We start from the raw sequence: 17,764 nt of genomic DNA, 5'->3' as shown, positions 1-17,764 counted from the left end.
GCTCAGCAGTCTCCCTTTGTAACCTACTTTCCAATGTACTGCCATGCTTCCTTTGTCAGGCATATTTCTTTATTACATACTAACAATCTATGATTTCCAGTAACTGTTTTTAATAGAGGAATAGAGCAATGATTCAGGAATTACAATTATCTATACAATTTTCTGCTGCCTTAACTCTATGTGCAATCAAGACATTAAACCAAACTAGTCAAATAACTGTTAGCTAAATTAAAAAAATTATTTGACTTAATTGACTAGTCACATTGTTTTGTTTGTTCATTTGTCTGTTTTTTGAGAGAGAAAGAGACAGACAGACAGGAAGGGAGACAGATAAGAAGCATCAGCTCGTAGTTGTGGTACCTTAGTTTTTCATTGATTGCTTTCTCATATCAATATGTGCCTTGACCAGGGACTACTGCGGACCGAGTGACTCCTTTCTCACGCCAGCAACCTTGGGCTTCAAGCCAGCAACCTTTGGCTCAAGCAAGTGACCATGGCATCATGTCTATGATCCTACGATCAAGCCCGTGACCTCTGGTTTCGAACCTGGGTCCTCAGTGTCCCAGGTCAATGCTCTACCCACTGTGCCACATCCCAGTCAGGCAGGTCACATTGTTTATTCATATTTGCAGAGCTCCGCTCCTTAGTATCAATATTTCACATAGTGCTTTTAAATAAAGTCACTTATACAGATGAAGCCAGATAATATGTTAGTGTTCTTTCTGTAAGTATATCTGCTACTCAGGGCTTAGCCAGAGGAATAGTAAACTCTAAGGAAGATTATGTTAAAAACAGCTTTGTGTTTTCTTCTCCGGATACAGCTTTATTTTTCCCTCCTAGACAACTCAGAGTGACATCTGTCTGTATCATTGTCATGGTCTGCTTTCCTAAAGAGCATATTGTCATGGTGCCTTTTTCATGTCTGCTCCAGACTAAAGTTCCTCCCCTTTGAGTTAACTTGAGCAACTCTTACATCTGTATCTCCAGCTCCTACAGAAGTGACCTTTTCCTACGATGTGGGGAATGGGCCTTGTGAAGTCACGGTGAGGTCTTCCACTCCCTTTAATGACAATCGGTGGCACCACGTGAGGGCGGAGAGAAACGTCAAGGAGGCATGGCTTCAAGTAGATCAGCTCCCTAGCAAGACCCAGCCCGCCCCTGTGGATGGGCACAGCCGCCTGCAGCTCAACAGCCAGCTCTTTGTGGGTGAGTGCCGCTGGTGTACAGCCAAGCTGTCCTGCAAACAGACAAGGACCAAGAGAAAACCATAGCTGTAAAAAGAATAATAATACCAAGTTCAAACAACTGCTACTATTGGCACCATGTACCAAGAGCTCGTTTAGTATTTGAACTGATCGCCAAGCTTGCACTTGATACCATAGATGATTTGTGTTTGTTTCAGTTACTTCTCATCAATACCATTTCTAAAACTATTAGCAATATTTAGTCATTTTCCCATTTCACTCTCAGGGTTAGAAAGCCCGCCATGAAATTTGGACACAATTTTCCAGTGTCCCTCCCTCCAGTGACCACAGGAGGGAAACCGCGTCAGCAGAGGCAGCCCTCTGTGTCTGTGCTCAGCAGGACCCTCAGCCGGAGCCCAGCTCCTCCCAGTCCGGTGCTCCCCCTGCTGCTCTTCTTGCCAATGCCAAGTTCAGAGCAAGGACTGACTCTTCCTTCTTGCCCTCCATGCTTTAAAGATCAAAGCTCTGGGTAGTGGAAGTCTTCCTTTTAATGAACTCGCTTATTTTTTTCTTATTATTTTTCCCAAAAGGATAATTAAGCTTTGCTACATGACTTTTTAGACAACTAACTCTATTCTAATTTGGAAACTAACCAGATTAACAAAGTATCTCTCATTCGATCATTTCTCATGTATCTGAAAGAGAATAAGGACACGGTCCAATTAAAAACTGATATAAATCACAATTTAACACACAGTCTGCTTTGCCTGAGGATATCTTATAGTGTCCATAAAACTCAACTTCAAACTTGGTAGTTTGTACTGAGCCAAGGATTCGCTTTAAGTCATCAAACAGTGGGTCAAGTTAAACAATTTTATTTTCTGATATATAAGCCTGAGGATGAATTACTGACATTTCTAGGCACAGATTTTGCATGGAAATCTACCTCAAATTGACATTCCCACTAGGATAATGTTTCTAAAGCTTGAGAAACTAGTTGAAAAGTCAGATTGGGGGTAACAATCCCAGGCCCACTGAATCAGACCCCCTAGGGATGAGCTCCAAATCTGTTTTTAGCTTGTCCTCCAGATGACCCTGCCACTGAAGCGCGGTCTCGCTGCCTGCCCTAAGGAAAGCCAGGCTTGTGAGACCAGTGCTGGTGCAAAAGGAAAGAGGGGTGTTCAGGTGCCGCGACCTGGGAGGGTGACGGGCTTCACTCTCAGAGACCATCCCACACTCCTGCGCAAGCCCTGGGTTCTTGTAGGATTGGGATGGGAGGGCTTACTTCCTACTTCATCATCTTTTAGCCTTTGGTGCCACTGGGCCCCTGTCCATTTATCTTTCTAACTTCTGGCACGCTCAGTGTAAGAAACCCCCCCATACTATCTTGGCCCATGGGGGAGACACCCGGCATTCCCTGACTGTCTCTGGTAACAAGTCCTGTGTCTCTGTGTCTGAGGACAGGCTCACACAAGACAGGATAGAAACAGAGAGAGGAATATGTTATTCAGTTACTGTCACACCACCTGACCTAAGAGCTCACAATACGGAGTAAGAACACCCTGGCTTTGGTTTCACCTCTTCTTCCTTCTGTTTCTTTTCTCCGTCCTCAGTTCCTTTCCACAGCTTTATTAGTGAGGGCTCCTCTAAGTAGGGATTCATATTATACATACATACAAATTTGAATTATATGTTATATAGTATTACAGATATGTGCCTGTCTACGGCAGTGAGTTTCAATTATGTAACCCCTATTATACACAACATTTTTTCTAGATCTAAATTTTAAAAAGGATCAATGGCCTTTAGTTTGTTCTTCATAAAGGAATGATTATAAAAACATAAATATAACTGGAAATATTTTTCAAACAAATATTTACCGAGTTCAACTTTAGAAATATTTTGTTTATTTAGTGCCACTTGATGTCTCTTAATATGTGATCCCAACCAATGTTTTCAATATTCTTTTTGTTCATGAAACTTTCAACAGATGATTCTTTTTTGAAAGAGAGAGACAGACAGATAGGAAGGGAGAGTGGTGAGAAGCATCAACTCGTAGTTGTGTCACTTTTTTTTTAGTTGTTCGTTGATTGCTCCTCATATGTGCCTTGACCAGGGGGCTCAAGCTGAGCTAGTGACCCCATGCTCAAGCCAGGAACCGTGGGCTCAACTCAGAGACCTTGACCTTCAATCCAGCGACCTTTGCGCTCAACACAGTGACCATGAGATCATGTCAATGATCCCACACTCAAGCTGGCCACCTTGGGGTTTTGAACCTAGAACCTTAGCATCCAGATTGATGCTCTATACACTGCGCCACCACCTGCCAGCCTCATCAGATAACTGTTTTTAGCACTATCTGTGTGGCCTCTGTTTGGTGTGGAGATGGAATCCCCAATGAGAGACAAGGAAGGCGTTTGCATTTGCTGTGTTTCCGTGTAGGTGGGACGGCCACCAGACAGCATGGCTTCCTGGGGTGCATTCGGGCCCTGCAACTGAATGGGCAGGCCCTGGACCTGGAACAAAGAGCCACGATGACACCAGGAGTGGAGCCAGGGTGTCCAGGACACTGTGGCAGCTACGGACACCTGTGTCGCAATGGAGGGAGCTGCAGAGAGAAACGCAGGGGCATTGCTTGCGACTGTGCCTTCTCTGCGTACGATGGGCCCTTCTGCGAGCATGGTGAGTGGGACTGAAGGCAGGGTACAGGGAAAGGATGGGAGACTTGAAGACTATGGAGATCGTGTCTGTAAAGAATGGATGTGGTGAGACTCGGCGGTTAGCTGAAATAGAATTGTTTGTGTCCCAAAGCCCTCTGTCTCACTTGGGAGGTGGGATGGGTGTATTGTCGAGAAGCCTGTGGCCGCCCCATTTAGATCTGGTGTCGGTTCTCTCTAGATCTCTCAGGGGACCACTAGTCCACTGCCTCGAGGAGAGCAGCACCTCTAACTATACACTTATACTAGACATTTAATTTTATGTAAATCTAAACCAGTAATAAGATACTGATACCCAGTCCTGGGTTGTGGAAATTTGAGGGATTAGTTATTTTCTATCCATACTTTTTCTTAAATCTTAAAATTTGTAAATAAGTAAAAAACACAGCAGAGAATTCTGTTATTTTCTCTCTTTGATATATTTAAGGATTAGAGATATTCTTTTAATATGCACAAAGAAAGACCCTTGCACTTGTATAGCACTAATACATTGCTAACATAACAAAAATGAGTATCATCCCAGAGGTCTCTGCGTATTTTGGAAGCGGCTCGTCAGTTCTGTACAGTTTCCAAGAACGTTACAACGACACGTTCACTGAGAACTCCAGCTCCTCTGTCCCTTCACTGCACGAGGGTCTAACACTGACCAGAGAAACAGCCACGCTGAGCTTCCGGACCACAGGGACCCCCAGCTTACTGCTCTACGTGAGCTCCTCCCAGGGAGAATACATGTCCGTGACCCTCACCCCCAATGGTGAGTGTCCTCGCTGTACCAACAAGGAGGCTGGTTTTGAAAGTTAGGAGCATAAGGAGGGGCCCTTCCAGGCTAAACTACAAACAAGGCAACACAGGCACACAGGTGCACGCCCTGCAGCTGTCACGTTACTGAAATGGGTTTACTTTTCATTGTAACCCCATTTGATGATTAGATTAAGGTGCCTCTCTCCCACAAATGCATTCAGCGTGCACCTGTGCCTTGCTCTGGTCAGGAGAGCTTTTCTCTCTGTGTGAATAAGTTAGTGCTGCAGTTCACTCTGAAATACCTCATTTTGTACGTGGGAAATATTTCCTCCTCCTAAGCAAAGTAAAGAAGTACGCTGAACCATAGAAAAGCCAGTATCCATAGGCATTAGAGGAACAGGCCAGCTCTTTTCTGTCAGCGGTCGAGAAATCAGTCATTTGTGTCATATCTGCACACAAAGAGCAGAATGAGACTCACCCAAACCATGGCCATGGGGGGCTCTCCAAGCCCTTCCCAATCGTGGAGGAAACCCAGGCTTTAAGCACAGTTTATGGAGAGCAGGGGAGAAACTTCTAGAAAAGCCTTCCACAGTCCCTGACGGACAGGTAGTCTGGGAGTTCTGTGGACAAGGGCGCATCAATGAGGGGGAGATTCGGATACTATAGCAAAATCTTTTCTCTTTTCTCAGTGTCTTGATTATTGCACTAACATTAGGGGGAAATCTGTACAAAAAAAAAATTAATTATGCAAATGTCAGTACACATTAAAATGCATTGAAATGTCACATTAACAAAAGTTATAGAAACTGAATGCTCATGCAATATTGCTTGAGATGTTAGCACTTAATAATATGAATAATTAACTTAGAGCTTAGCTCAGAGTTTCCATATGCCTTAGTTAGACCTTTTTCTTTTGTTAAGGCAATGAAAGGACTTTGAAAACGACCATTGGGTCTTGACTTAAAATAGTGTAGTCAGATCCTGAATTTGGTCCCAGAATAGCACAAAAATAATCACTATCCCAGGAAAAGAGACTATTTGTACACTTGAATAAGTGCTCAATAGGTTTACATCGCTTTAAATAAAAATACAACGTATATTGAAACCAGTTTCAACAGTTTCTATAAGATTTTATTTTATTGAAAAAATGTCATTTTCTCATCTCTAGGAAGTTTGCAGATCAGGTATAAGCTAGACAGACACCAAGAGCCTGATGTTTTCAACTTTGGTGGTAAAAGTCTGGCCGATGGGCAGCTTCACCAGGTGAACATTCACAGAGAAGCAGCAGTGGTCTTTGTAGAGGTAAGGCTGCACATTTAACAAGAGCCACAGGGATCAAAACTGTGGGCTCAGAATGTAAGACCTAAAGCAAAAAGTTGATAATAAATCCTAATAAAAGAGATACACATTCAGCACTGTACTTTCCTAAGTCAAGGTGTTTTGTTCTGTTTAGCAATGTTTGATTCGCAAGAGACTGTCAAGGTTATTATTAATATTTGACAAAATGAGATACCAAGCTGTGCTCATTGGCATTTTACTTGGTAGGGAAATGGCTTTCTAGTGTATCATCGTGGTAATTCCCATGGGATTAAAGAAGAAGAAATGTTACAGAAATTAAAAGCAAGATCTTGCTTAAGGTGGGAATGCATTTTAAAACCATCAGAGTATTGAAACTTCACATTACCACAGGTTTTGAAGAGTAACCTTTATAAACCGATCTGCAGGAAAATAAGTTTTCTGCTCATGTTACAAATTTCCTTTCGAAACAAGGAAAAGCTTGTGGATTGTACCAATAATAGATACTTAAACCATGCAGAAAAATAGACGAGAAGAGATAGGCACTAGCAGAAGCAGAAATAGGGGTACTCTAAAAATTGTTTGTATAATAGTTTTCTCCTTTGTGATAGCAGGAACATGTGATACTTTGATCATTTCTGTTGATCTTTCTTTGCTTTCCTTCCTCGCCATTTTGATGTTCGCTTCTCATGGAACATCTACTAGGTTAACCGGAGCGCAAGGAGACAAGTCATCCTTTCATCGGGGACAGAATTCAATGCTGTCAAATCCCTCACGTTGGGGACGATTTTAGGTAAGTGGCAAAAAAGAGTGTTACCCCCATGGCGTGAAGGGGATGTGTCCGATTCCAAACACAGGAAACACTTGTCACGCTGAGAGAGGCTCCTTGTCATGCTCATGACTTCCAAGAAGTGACAGTCAAAGTCAAGGCCACTCCCTGGTCGGAGTGCACGAACAGCCATGAGCCAGGTGCTGTCTCCAGGTGAGGGAGGACCATCCTTAAAAAATGCTCCTACCCTGATCCTCCCACTTGGCAGCCGTGTACAATGAAACTTTGCGTTTTTCTAAAAAATCAGAAAAGATGAAATTCAAGAAGACAGCATCAGGGGTCAAGTACAGAAATTATGTAATGATAAAACTAGATTAGCATTATTAAAGATAAGAAGCAATACAGGAAATGGGGCTGTGGCCTGGGCCGTGCTTAGCCTGTGGGTTGAGGGGAGATGTGCTACTGCCCTGAGCTCCTCTTGAGAAGTCAAATATCTCACAGGCATTCCTTGTGGCCACCACTTATTCTCCATAAAAGCCTCAGACTCTTTTCTAAAAAATTATTTTTATTTATTTATTCATTTTAGAGAAGAGAGAGAGAGAGAGAGAGAGAGAGAGAGAGAAAGAGGGAGAAGGGAAGGAGCAGGAAGCATCAACTTCCATATGTGCCTTCACCAGGCAAGCCCAGGGTTTTGAACTGGCGACCTAAGCATTCCAGGTTGATGCTTGATCCACTGCACCACCACATGTCAGGCTCTTTTTTTTTTTTTAAACAAGAGATTGAGAGAGAAAGAGAGAGAGAGAGAGAGAGAGGACGAGACAGGGCCAGACAGACAGGAAGGGAGAGAGATGAGAAGCATCGACTCATAGTTGCGGCACTTTAGTTGTTCATTAATTGCATTCTTTTATGTGCCTTGACTATGGGGCTTCAGCCGAGCTAGGGACCCCTTGCACAAGCCAGTGACCTTGGGCTCAAGCCAGTGACCTTTGGGCTCAAGCCAGCAACCATGGAGTTGTCAAAGATCTCATGATCTCACACTCAAGCCGGCGATCCCATGCTCAAGCTGGTGAGCCTGCAATCAAGCTGGCGACTTCAGGGTTTCACAACTGGGTCCTCAGCGTCTCAGGTGAATGTTCTATCCACTGCGCCACCATCTGGTCAGGCAAAAGCCTCATATTCTTTATGCTTTTATTTTCCCCCTTGTCACCAGGAATTAAACTGATATAGAAACTTGAAAGGTGTTTCTTTTCTTTAGGATCATATATGAACTCCACATTATATTGATATTTGACTGTTACTTGGTGTCACTCACCTTACAGCCTGTTTATTACTCCTGCTTGGGGACTTGACACTCATCCAGCTCTGTTCGTTCTAAACAGCCAGTGAAATCTCTATCACCTTTCTAGCCATCTATACACTGATTTTTTTCGCCATCTCTTCCACCCTGTACATGGGACATCACCAGTTGGGGCGTGTTAGAGGAGGTACAGGAACAGATGTTCAAAGAGAAGCATAGTAACTATTAAAACTCTCTCATCTTTCAAACAGATGATGAGCAATAGAATGAAGCCTTCTTATATATTTAGAACAAGAAAATGTCGCAAACTCTAGCACTCTCCCAGGGTGTTCCTGTGAATGGTGAAAACAAACGTGCCCCCTGTGGGTGGCACAGCCTGAGAACTCTGAACTGGCTTAAGATGCATTCAGGAGAGTAGTGGATTCCTTGCTGTGAGGATATCATTTTAGGGTGCCAGAGTGAATAACAGCATCAGGCTGCGGCGGTGGTTGTGCGGTGTCATCGTGCCTTCAAGGTGGAGAAAGAATGTGGCCCGCACGGCGCACTGACTGAGAGGCAGCTCGTGCTGCAGGTCTGTCCAGGGGCTCACTGTTCTAGTCTCCCCACCACGAGGAGATGGGAGCAGCTAACCCAGAAATAAGAATGAGAACATTTTCCGTGAAGTGTTGAAAGATGTTTACAGTTCTCGCAGCCCGTGGTAGACGTGAGTGTCCTACTCTCTGACAAACTGTGGCTTTGGTGTGTTTCTCAGACCTTACTGGACATCCACATGATCATCGATATTAATGCATTTTAAAGTTCTTGTTAAAACAGTGGTATAGTATACAGAACCACAGAGAACTGGAAAAACAAATGAAAGAAACTGCTTCCCTGACGTTCACCCATCATGAGAATAACAGTTGTACATTTAGATAGAAAAGAGTCTGAGATTCCTTAAAGTTCACAGACCAAGTTGAGTTTTACAGAGCGTTGGACAGGGCCTGTCCTTGGCTGTCAACCAAACTGTATTATAATTGTTCTTAACAGTCAAGTGCGAAGACTTCGCTTCCATTTTTTTATCTGTTATTGAACTCTACTCTCTGCTCCAAATGATACTTTCTTTTTTTTTTCTTAATTTTTTAAATTCATTTTAGGGAGGAGAGAGAGAGAAAGGGGGGAGGAGCAGGAAGCATCAACTTTCGTAAGTGCCTTGACCAGACAAGTGCAGGGTTTTGAACTGGTGACCTCAGCGTTCCAGGTGGTCACTTTATCCAATGCACCACCACAGGTCAAACGATAGTTTCTTTTTTTAATTTGAATTTATAGGAGTGACACTGGTTAACAAAATTATAGAGGTTGCAGTTGCACAATTCTACAGCACATTGTCTGTACACTGTATTGTGTGTTCACCAACCCAGCTCAAGTCTCTGTCCCTCACCATTTATCCCGCCTATATCCTCCTCCACCTCCATCCCCACCTCCACCTCCATCCCCACCTCCACCTCCATCCCCACCTCCACTGCAAGGAGCTGATCGTCTCGATTGTGCAACCCCCATAGCTGCGCAGTGTGTGTAGTCTGTGAGTGGAGTAATGGTTTTCTCTGCCCCCAGCGAGCTGATCTCTCCTTTGCTGCCAGAACAGGTATCTGTGTGCACTCTTATCCCAGCCATGAAGATAGATATGGTCAATGAAACCACACAGATGGACACATAGGTTCCTGACCACAATGACTCCAACGTCTGACTCTGATGACAGTTGAGGCATGTTCAGAAATGTCTGTGACACAGGTAGAAAGTAACCATCAGGAGAGTGAAATTGACAAATGACTATGTTTGAAGACAACTGAGCTTCAAAGTTGTGTAGTTGTTTGTTTTGTGGGGGGTTTTTTGTCTGTAAAGAAATATGCAAAAGATAATAGAAATGGTATAAGAAGTAAACTGCATTATATGAAAGGGATCATATTAATAAAAAGGTAGAATGTTCCATTTTATGATAAATATTTATTGTCCTATAAGTTAATAATATATAGAGGACAATAACATGGAATTGAAGATATTGTTTTTATTCAAGAATGATATATTCAAAAGCATCTCTCTTAGGCCATAAAAATCAACATTGAAATTCAGCATTGCCTGACTGGTGATGATGGGGCAGTGCATAAAGCTTCAACCTAGGATGCTGAGGTCCCATATTTGAAACCCTGAGGCCACTGGCTTGAGTGTGGGCTCATCTGGCTTGAGCACAGGCTCACCAGCTTGAGTGTGGGGCCACTGGATTAAAAGTGGAATCACTGATATGATCCCATGGTCACTAGCTTGAACCCAAAGGTCGCTGGCTTGAGCCCCTGGTCAAGGCACATATGAGAAGCAATCAATGAACAAATCAAGTGCCGCAACTATGAGTTGATGCTTCTCATCTTTCTCCCTCCCTCCCTGTCTGTCTCTCTCTCTCTTGCTAAAAAATAATAATAAATAAATAAAAATTCTTCAATGAAGTTTATAGCCTGAAGCAATTTAGTCTAAAAAATTATAAATATTCATTTCATCTGCACCTAGAGGCATGTATCTTGATCTAAGGCTAATAAAACTTATGTTTTGTATAACTTTAAGATGGCTTCTGTTCTAATTCTGCTGCTACTCTCAGACCAGTTGTACAAGACTACAGTTTTATATTCAGATTTGAGAGTAGAAGCTTTGTTTCATGAACTTATAATGAAATATAACGAAATCTCTTAGGAGATGGCTCCTCAGAAAGAAGCCATCCGTTTTCCAAAGAGAATTGTCCCAAACTATGGCAAGTTAACCAGTACTTGTTAGCTACCTTGTTAGTTATCCATTTATTAAAAACTTTTTGGTGGTCCCTGATACACACTTATCCTTCACTGGACATTTCAAATGCCTAGCAGGAAAACATACACTGTACCTGCCTTCAAAACACTTGCAATGTAATAAGGAATATAAATAATCAAATGTTTATGACTAATCAATCATTATAAACAGTTACTCTAATGTGCTTTGGGAAAATGGTTCAGCATTGTCTTGTAATGAGCCTGTTCTTATTCTTCCCATTCTTCAATGGTCTTACTAATGATAAACAATGAAGCTATGTTCCCAGTTACTATTACAATAAGATAATTTTAGTATAATCTTACTTTTCTGAGGAATGTTGAGGAGATCAGACCTGCAGTAGCGACGAACCCCAGAGCGCTGCTGTGCCCAAACCCAGGGAACCACCTCCATGACTGGTCAGGATTCCTGTTAACACACTTTAATGATCATTTAAAAAATGAAGCGGCGCGGATTTCACTGGTCTGTCCCCGCGAGTGCAGTCAGGGAGCTGCGGGAGCTGGTGGGCATTTAGTCCAGTCCGCAGGGCGTTGACCAAGGCCACTGGTGCGATTGTTGGCCGGTCTTCCCTTAGGGGGAATGCGGAGGGCTTCGGAGGGAGGTTCGGTTCCTGGTTGCGGCGCCGATGCTCTTCGCGCGTCCCCACCCGTCGTCCCCGAGCCCAAGCGCTGTATTCCCCCCACCCCCTCTTGTGCCCACAGAGCCCCCCGGTGCGGACAAAGACATGGATGCGTACACACTGCGAGCCGGCGCGCGCGGCTTCTCCGGCTGCCTGTCGGCTGTGCGCTTCGGTCCTGCGACTCCGCTGAAAATGGCCCTGCGCCCCCGCGGCGCCGCCCGAGTCACCGTGAGCGGACACGTGGCCGCGGCCCGCTGTGCCCCGGGGGCGGAGCTCGGAGCGCCCGCCCTTGGTCTTCCACCGTCTCCGCCCCCAGGTTTCCCGAACTCCTCCGCTAGGTCACTTCCCCTCGCTGAGCTTTCGGTGCCCTTCCTTGCTGCGCGTTCCTGTCTGCAAGTGACTGCTTTTTCTTCAGATGTTCGTGAATTTCACAAAAGTGCGCTTTTCACTCGCTTCCGTCCTCTGCCTCTTCCTGCTGTAGATCATTCTGTACTAACAGAGGAGGGAGAGCCCTTCGTCAGTGTGGACCGAAGTGGCTCCGCGGTCATCGGAGATAACAGGGTCGCCAATCACCTGGTTCTCGGAGATGCTGTCACCCTTAGCATAATCCGAAAGTGTCTGCGAGTCCGAGCTGATGGAGGCGTCAGACAGGCCATCCTCATTTGCTGGTGTTCTTGATGTAATTTGGCACTTCTGGAGATGGTTTAAACACTTTTAAAAGGATAGTTGTCAAACTGTACAATGAGGTTTTTCATATGAAAATAGCCATTATAATATTCACAGGAGACTATCTCTACATCATCTCTATCTATCTCTGTATATCAATATAGATAGATACAGAGATAGATATAGCTAGGATTTTGTCATTTACTTTTAGCTTTGTGATTCAAAATAAACATGGACTTCTCGGCCCATTAGCCCAAAACATTTAAAAATAATATTAAAAATATATTGGGAGAAGCACCTAAACTATGCAAATTGGCATTTTTCTAAACATAAAAATATAAAACTTATTTTTCTTAACATAAAAATACAAAACTATTTCTAGTATTAATCTTAACTTAGAAGACTATATATGGCCTGACCTGTGGTGGCGTAGTGGATAAAGCGTCGACCTGGAAATGCTGAGGTCACCGGTTTGAAACCCTGGGCTTGCCTGGTCAAGGCACATATGGGAGTTGATGATTCCAGCTCCTCCCCCCTTTCTCTCTGTCTGTCTCTCCTCTCTCTCTCTCTCCCTCTCCTCTCTAAAAAAAACAAAAGCAAAAAAAAAAAGACTATATATAATGAGAGAATTGCATCTTTATTATGATTATTATTGAGAGGCGGGGAGGCAGGGAGGCAGAATGACAGACTCCCGCATGTGCCCCAACTGGGATCCATCCAGCAAGCCCACTAGGGGGCAATGTTCTGCCCTTTTGGGGCTGCTGCTCTGTTGCTCCAACTCCCATTCGTGGGGGGAAGGGGAGAACAAATTGCTCAAACCATTTGAGCAATGACTGGCAGGGGCGGGGGGCAGTGTAGAGAGAGAAGCGAGAGGAGAAGGGGTGGAGAAGCAGATGGTCACTTCTCCTGTGTTTCCTGACTGGGAATCAAACCCAGGACAACCACACACCAGGCTGACACTCTACAGCTGAGCCAACCCGCCAGGGCTGAGAATTGCATCTTAAATATGTACTCTGAAGCTGAATTTATTCAGGTCTGGTTCAAAAATGGATATTCAGTATACCCTCATTATTCAAATAACAATTTAATTTGTTAATTACATTATTGAAATATAAGTCAGTTGCAAACTCTCCTTGGTGAAGAAGTAAACTGCTCTCCATTCCATTTCTACCCAAAATAAGGTAATTACTCATAGAGCTGGGTGATGGACTGGGTGCCCACTGTTCAGGGGGCTGCACACCTGCTCATATTGGATCTGTTTATCGCCCACATTCATCTAGTTTTCTCCAGACAATTAGGAAATGTTCAGACATTTAAAGGGCTGTAATAATGTTAACATTTTAATTCCTTTCTCAACCACTTTATTTTTGTAATGAATGAAGAAGCATATTACCCCAATTTTACAACCCCATCAACAAACAATCTTATTTATAATGCATATCTAAAGAATACTTTTGTGTTAAAATTTAAATTAACTCTTAATCTAAAATCACTCTAATTTATTTTTAGTGAGTAGATTTTGTCGTAATGCAAAAGCTAATTTAAAAAAATCATCTTAAATGATGAGTAATATTTCCAAAATAGAAATTCAAGTCCAAATATTTGTAAATATCATTAGCTGCCCTTTTGTTAGAGAGAAGAAAGATAATAGTAGTCAAATTGATGATAAAAGATGTGGTCTTCGGAACTTTATTGCTTCTGGTTATATGTCAATGGCAAGATGTACAAAGTAAATAAGTTGCACCAGTGTTACTCCCCTGAAAAATCCTACTGACTTTTGATTGATGGGATGGTGAACCCGAGTGCTGAAGGTCTCAGGGACATAGCTGATTGCTGGGTCCTGCATTTGCTTGCACCTGCCTTCAGTCTGGGCAGTAGCTAGTTGCTGCCTATTTTGTCAGCTGCTGAGTATGTTGACTTCCAGTGTATTTCTCTGGGGAGAGTTCTCAGCCCTTTGTCTAACTCAGTGGTAGTCAACCTGGTCCCTACCGCCCACTAGTGAGTGTTCCGGCTTTTTATGGGCAGTGGCAATGCAACCAAAGTATATATAAAAAGATTTAACTATAGTAAGTTGTTTTATAAAGATTTATTCTGCCAAACTTAGCAAAAATTCAACATAAAGTACTTGGTAATTAATTATTATCATATGCTTTAACTTGCTATAACTCTGCTTTATAAATTTTATAAAGTAAAGTTACTTCCCTACTTTATAAATCACCATTACTGTGGAACTGGTGGGCAGTTAGAACATTTTACTAGTAACAGATATACAAATGTGGGCAGCAGGTATAAAAAGGTTGACTACCCCTGGTCTAACTGATCTCAGACTGCACCCACTTGTGAAATGTTTGATCTGTTTAAAGGGTTATCCTAATAGATAGATTTCTCTACGCTCTCCATTTCACATTATTGATTCTCCTCTTTCAAACAAAAGGAAAGTATGGGAAAGGAGAATTAACCTAAATGCTATGCAAAGAAGGTGAACCAGAGATCACAGAGGGCTTCTTGCCAAGGGATCCATTGTGTATGTAAACAGGATGGAGAGAGAGACAGATGTGTAGATAGATGGAGAGGCAAGCAGAGATGAGCTTACCAAACACATTTACATGGGAGTTACTCATAGGAAGGTTCTGGGATGCATCAGATTCATTATTCAAATTACCTCAATCTTTTCAGATAGTAGGTGAAGAGAGAAGTTATTCTAGGGTCTACCAAACCTCATAAAACACACTCACACACGTGAAATCCTGGCTGTGTCAGTGTATGCTGACAGTAATTATGAGACCAAGTGCCTGATCTCTGTCATTGAGAGTTATAGGTCCCAGACACTAAAACTGGAAATGATACAGCTCTTTAAAGCAAAATCCTATAATTAAACATAAAAATGATCAAAGCAAGTCTATTGTTTGTTCCCAAAAAGATGCAAAATATATTGCAACTAATGATTATTCTACCTATGGATATTTAAGAATATTCACAAACTCATATGAATATGCTCCCTCCTCCCAGCTAAGGAGGACTCTGGGTCCCTAACAACACGTGGTCAGGAGTCCCTGTGACCAATGGCAAGCAAGCAAGCTTTGCATTTGTTGGGCTTCATTACGCTTACCCATGTCTGTCCCAGAGCGTAATGAAGAACCCTATGTTTACAATACCATTTGATTCACATTACTAAACAGTAACATGTGTTTTCTCACAATTGCTAATTGGACCTATTCATTAATGCCTATGCCAATAATCTTAAATTGGACATTCATTCTTCACTAATGATAGTTTAAGTAAACATTTCTAAGCTTAGCTTGACAGTCTCAGCCCTGGTGGTGCTTCAGAATAATGTGGGGGCATTTAAAACAGTGCTGATGTCCGGCCTCCCCCCTCCAAGAGACTGAGTTACTGTCTGCTCTGCAGCCAGTATTGGGCACGACTGGCATTTCTAAATTTTTAATACTTAAAGCATGTCCAACAGGAGATGCCAAATCATCTACTTTCAATCTATCTGACTGTTTTTCATTCTATAATATCTTAGTTTATCGATTGCTGCATGGAAAATTACCACCCACTAAACAGTTTATCTCAACCCACATTTATCATCTCACAGATTGTGTGGGTCAGGAGTTTGGGCACACCTTGGTGGGGTCCAGTGCTCAGTGCCACCTCACAGCCAGCAGGAAGGAAGACCCCAGCAAGGCAGTTGCCACCATCTCCTGTAACAATCATGAAGTTGGATACACATAAACAGGGTCAGCCCATCACCTTTGTTTTGTTTTGTCTTGTTTTATTGGTTAGAAGGAAGTCACAGGCCCTGTTCAGAAGCAACAGAGGGGATTGCACACAGGCCTGGACCCCTGAGGCGGGGACCACGTAAGGCTTCTTTGGCCTCATAAAGAGGCGGCATATACACCACAGCACTGTCGGTGAGCAGTACATCAGTGTCACAATTTAGTCATGTTTTCATTAAAATACTCATACATAAACACTTAATTACTCTATGACTTGGCCACATACTCTATACTCTTAAAACAATTAACACCTGCTTGCTCGTTGCCATGAAGTTTGGGCGTGACCTAAGAGGCCACACTGTTTTCTGAAGTTAAATGTGACCGCACTAATTGAAGTTCGATTATTATATTTCTAGGATAAAGGCATTAAACTACTATAGCTGAGAGTTGTATGGATTTTGAAGTAAACTTTGTTTTATAATACTTTATAATGCCCTTGGCTTCAAATTTTCTGATGTCGTACAGATGCTCCTCAATTTACAATGAGGTGATGTCCCAATAAACCTATCATTAAGTTAAAAATATCATTAAGTCAAGAAAGCATTTAATACAGTGGTACCCAACCCCCGGGCTGCGGACCGGTACCGGTCCATGGGCCATTTGGTACCGGTCCGCAGAGAAAGAATAAATAACTTACATTATTTTTGTTATATTTATATATGTCTCAACGATGTTTTATTTTTTAAAAATGACCAGATTCCCTCTGTTACATCCATCTAAAACTCACTCTTGACGCTTGTCCCCGTCACATGATACAGTTATCTGTCCCACCCTAAAGGCCGGTCCGTGAAAATATTTTCTGACATTAAACCGGTCCATGGCCCAAAAAAGGTTGGGGACCACTGATTTAATACACCTCCCCTACCAAACATCATAACTGAGCCTAGCTTTCTCTACTGAATGCGTAGCACCGTCTCACCATCGTAAATCCAAAACCCCACGAACCACTGTAAGTGGGAGAGCACCTGTGTATGACATAAATGATGCTGGGTCGACTCTCGTCAGGCCGACATGTGCAGTTCATATTCTGACTGTGTTCCCTTTCTCTCCCCTCACTAGGTGTGATAGCGGTTGTGATATTTATCTTGCTCTGCACTGCTGCCATAGCAATACGTGTGTATCAACAGAGGTGGCTGTACCAAAAAAGTGAGCCAGATGTTCCAGAACATGGAGACGATGTGGAGGCCACTCTGAACAGTGACCTTGGTGTGCCAAGTACAGTCAATGAAAGCCGCAAAGAGTATTTTTTCTGACCAGCAGCTGTGCTTTTACTTATCCTGTGATGACGTGACTTCCTTGCTGAGCCAGGGGCTCCCCGTGGATGACAGCCCCTCTCGACCACCTGGGACAGGTGGTGGGTGTGCAGCAACCCGCCCCGCCCCCGCTTGCTCATGCCTGGTCCGGAGGCCCTCTCTGTTCTCTGTTCTCCATGATCTACTTACGTTGCCCTAACTTGGGTGCACTCATTAATCACCGGTAGGCACTTTCTGACTAGTCTGACCTGGTCCTCTAAAATGGAGATATATTTTGCATAATGCTGTTGGGTTTTAAGTGAGAACAAGGACTCAAACTGTGGCCCAATTCTCTTAAAAATGTGACCCAGAAGTTTATAGAAGTCCAAGTTGTATGGAAACTTACGCTACGCTTCCTTTATCATTTGCCTGCTGACGTTCCTAAGCAGGAGTTGTCTCCAGATGGCTTCCAACTGGGTTTCTACCTGCTGTGAACCAGAGTCCAGTGACCAAAACTGCATTAGACAGCTGGGGGAAAAAGAACTCACTTTTTGGCTGATTGTTTTTATTATTTGTCTCTTTAACTCAGTTTGGATATATTTTAATAATGAGATCAGGATTGACAGTTGGCTCTGAAA

At 43.1% G+C, this 17,764-nt stretch overlaps 1 protein-coding gene and 1 long non-coding RNA gene across 3 annotated transcripts in view; one reads left to right on the top strand and one right to left on the bottom strand.

Moving 5' to 3' along the window:
• LOC136393065 (contactin-associated protein-like 3) overlaps positions 1-17,147 on the top strand; it is a 107,010-nt gene extending 89,863 nt beyond the window's left edge. The window contains exons 17-24 of the mRNA XM_066365727.1: positions 988-1,206; positions 3,627-3,866; positions 4,425-4,655; positions 5,811-5,944; positions 6,644-6,731; positions 11,532-11,765; positions 11,949-12,000; positions 16,952-17,147. Coding sequence (XP_066221824.1) covers positions 988-1,206; positions 3,627-3,866; positions 4,425-4,655; positions 5,811-5,944; positions 6,644-6,731; positions 11,532-11,765; positions 11,949-12,000; positions 16,952-17,147 — 1,394 coding nt within the window. The remainder of the gene's footprint in view (positions 1-987; positions 1,207-3,626; positions 3,867-4,424; positions 4,656-5,810; positions 5,945-6,643; positions 6,732-11,531; positions 11,766-11,948; positions 12,001-16,951) is intronic.
• On the bottom strand, positions 1,134-11,220 carry LOC136393066 (uncharacterized). 2 transcript variants are annotated; one of them, XR_010749026.1, is made up of 3 exons: positions 11,136-11,220; positions 8,020-8,151; positions 1,134-1,237 (listed from the first exon to the last, which is right to left on the bottom strand). It is a non-coding gene; the product is annotated as an uncharacterized lncRNA (long non-coding RNA). The 2 variants fall into 2 exon arrangements; XR_010749025.1 differs by lacking the exon at positions 1,134-1,237 and adding an exon at positions 6,816-7,002.
• Positions 17,148-17,764: the final 617 nt, after the last annotated feature.

This window comes from Saccopteryx leptura, chromosome 2, assembly GCF_036850995.1.
Source record: "Saccopteryx leptura isolate mSacLep1 chromosome 2, mSacLep1_pri_phased_curated, whole genome shotgun sequence".
In the NCBI taxonomy this organism is placed as follows: domain Eukaryota; kingdom Metazoa; phylum Chordata; class Mammalia; order Chiroptera; family Emballonuridae; genus Saccopteryx; species Saccopteryx leptura.
Note: the sequence above shows the minus strand (reverse complement) of the source record. Positions and strands in the feature narration are given on the sequence as shown.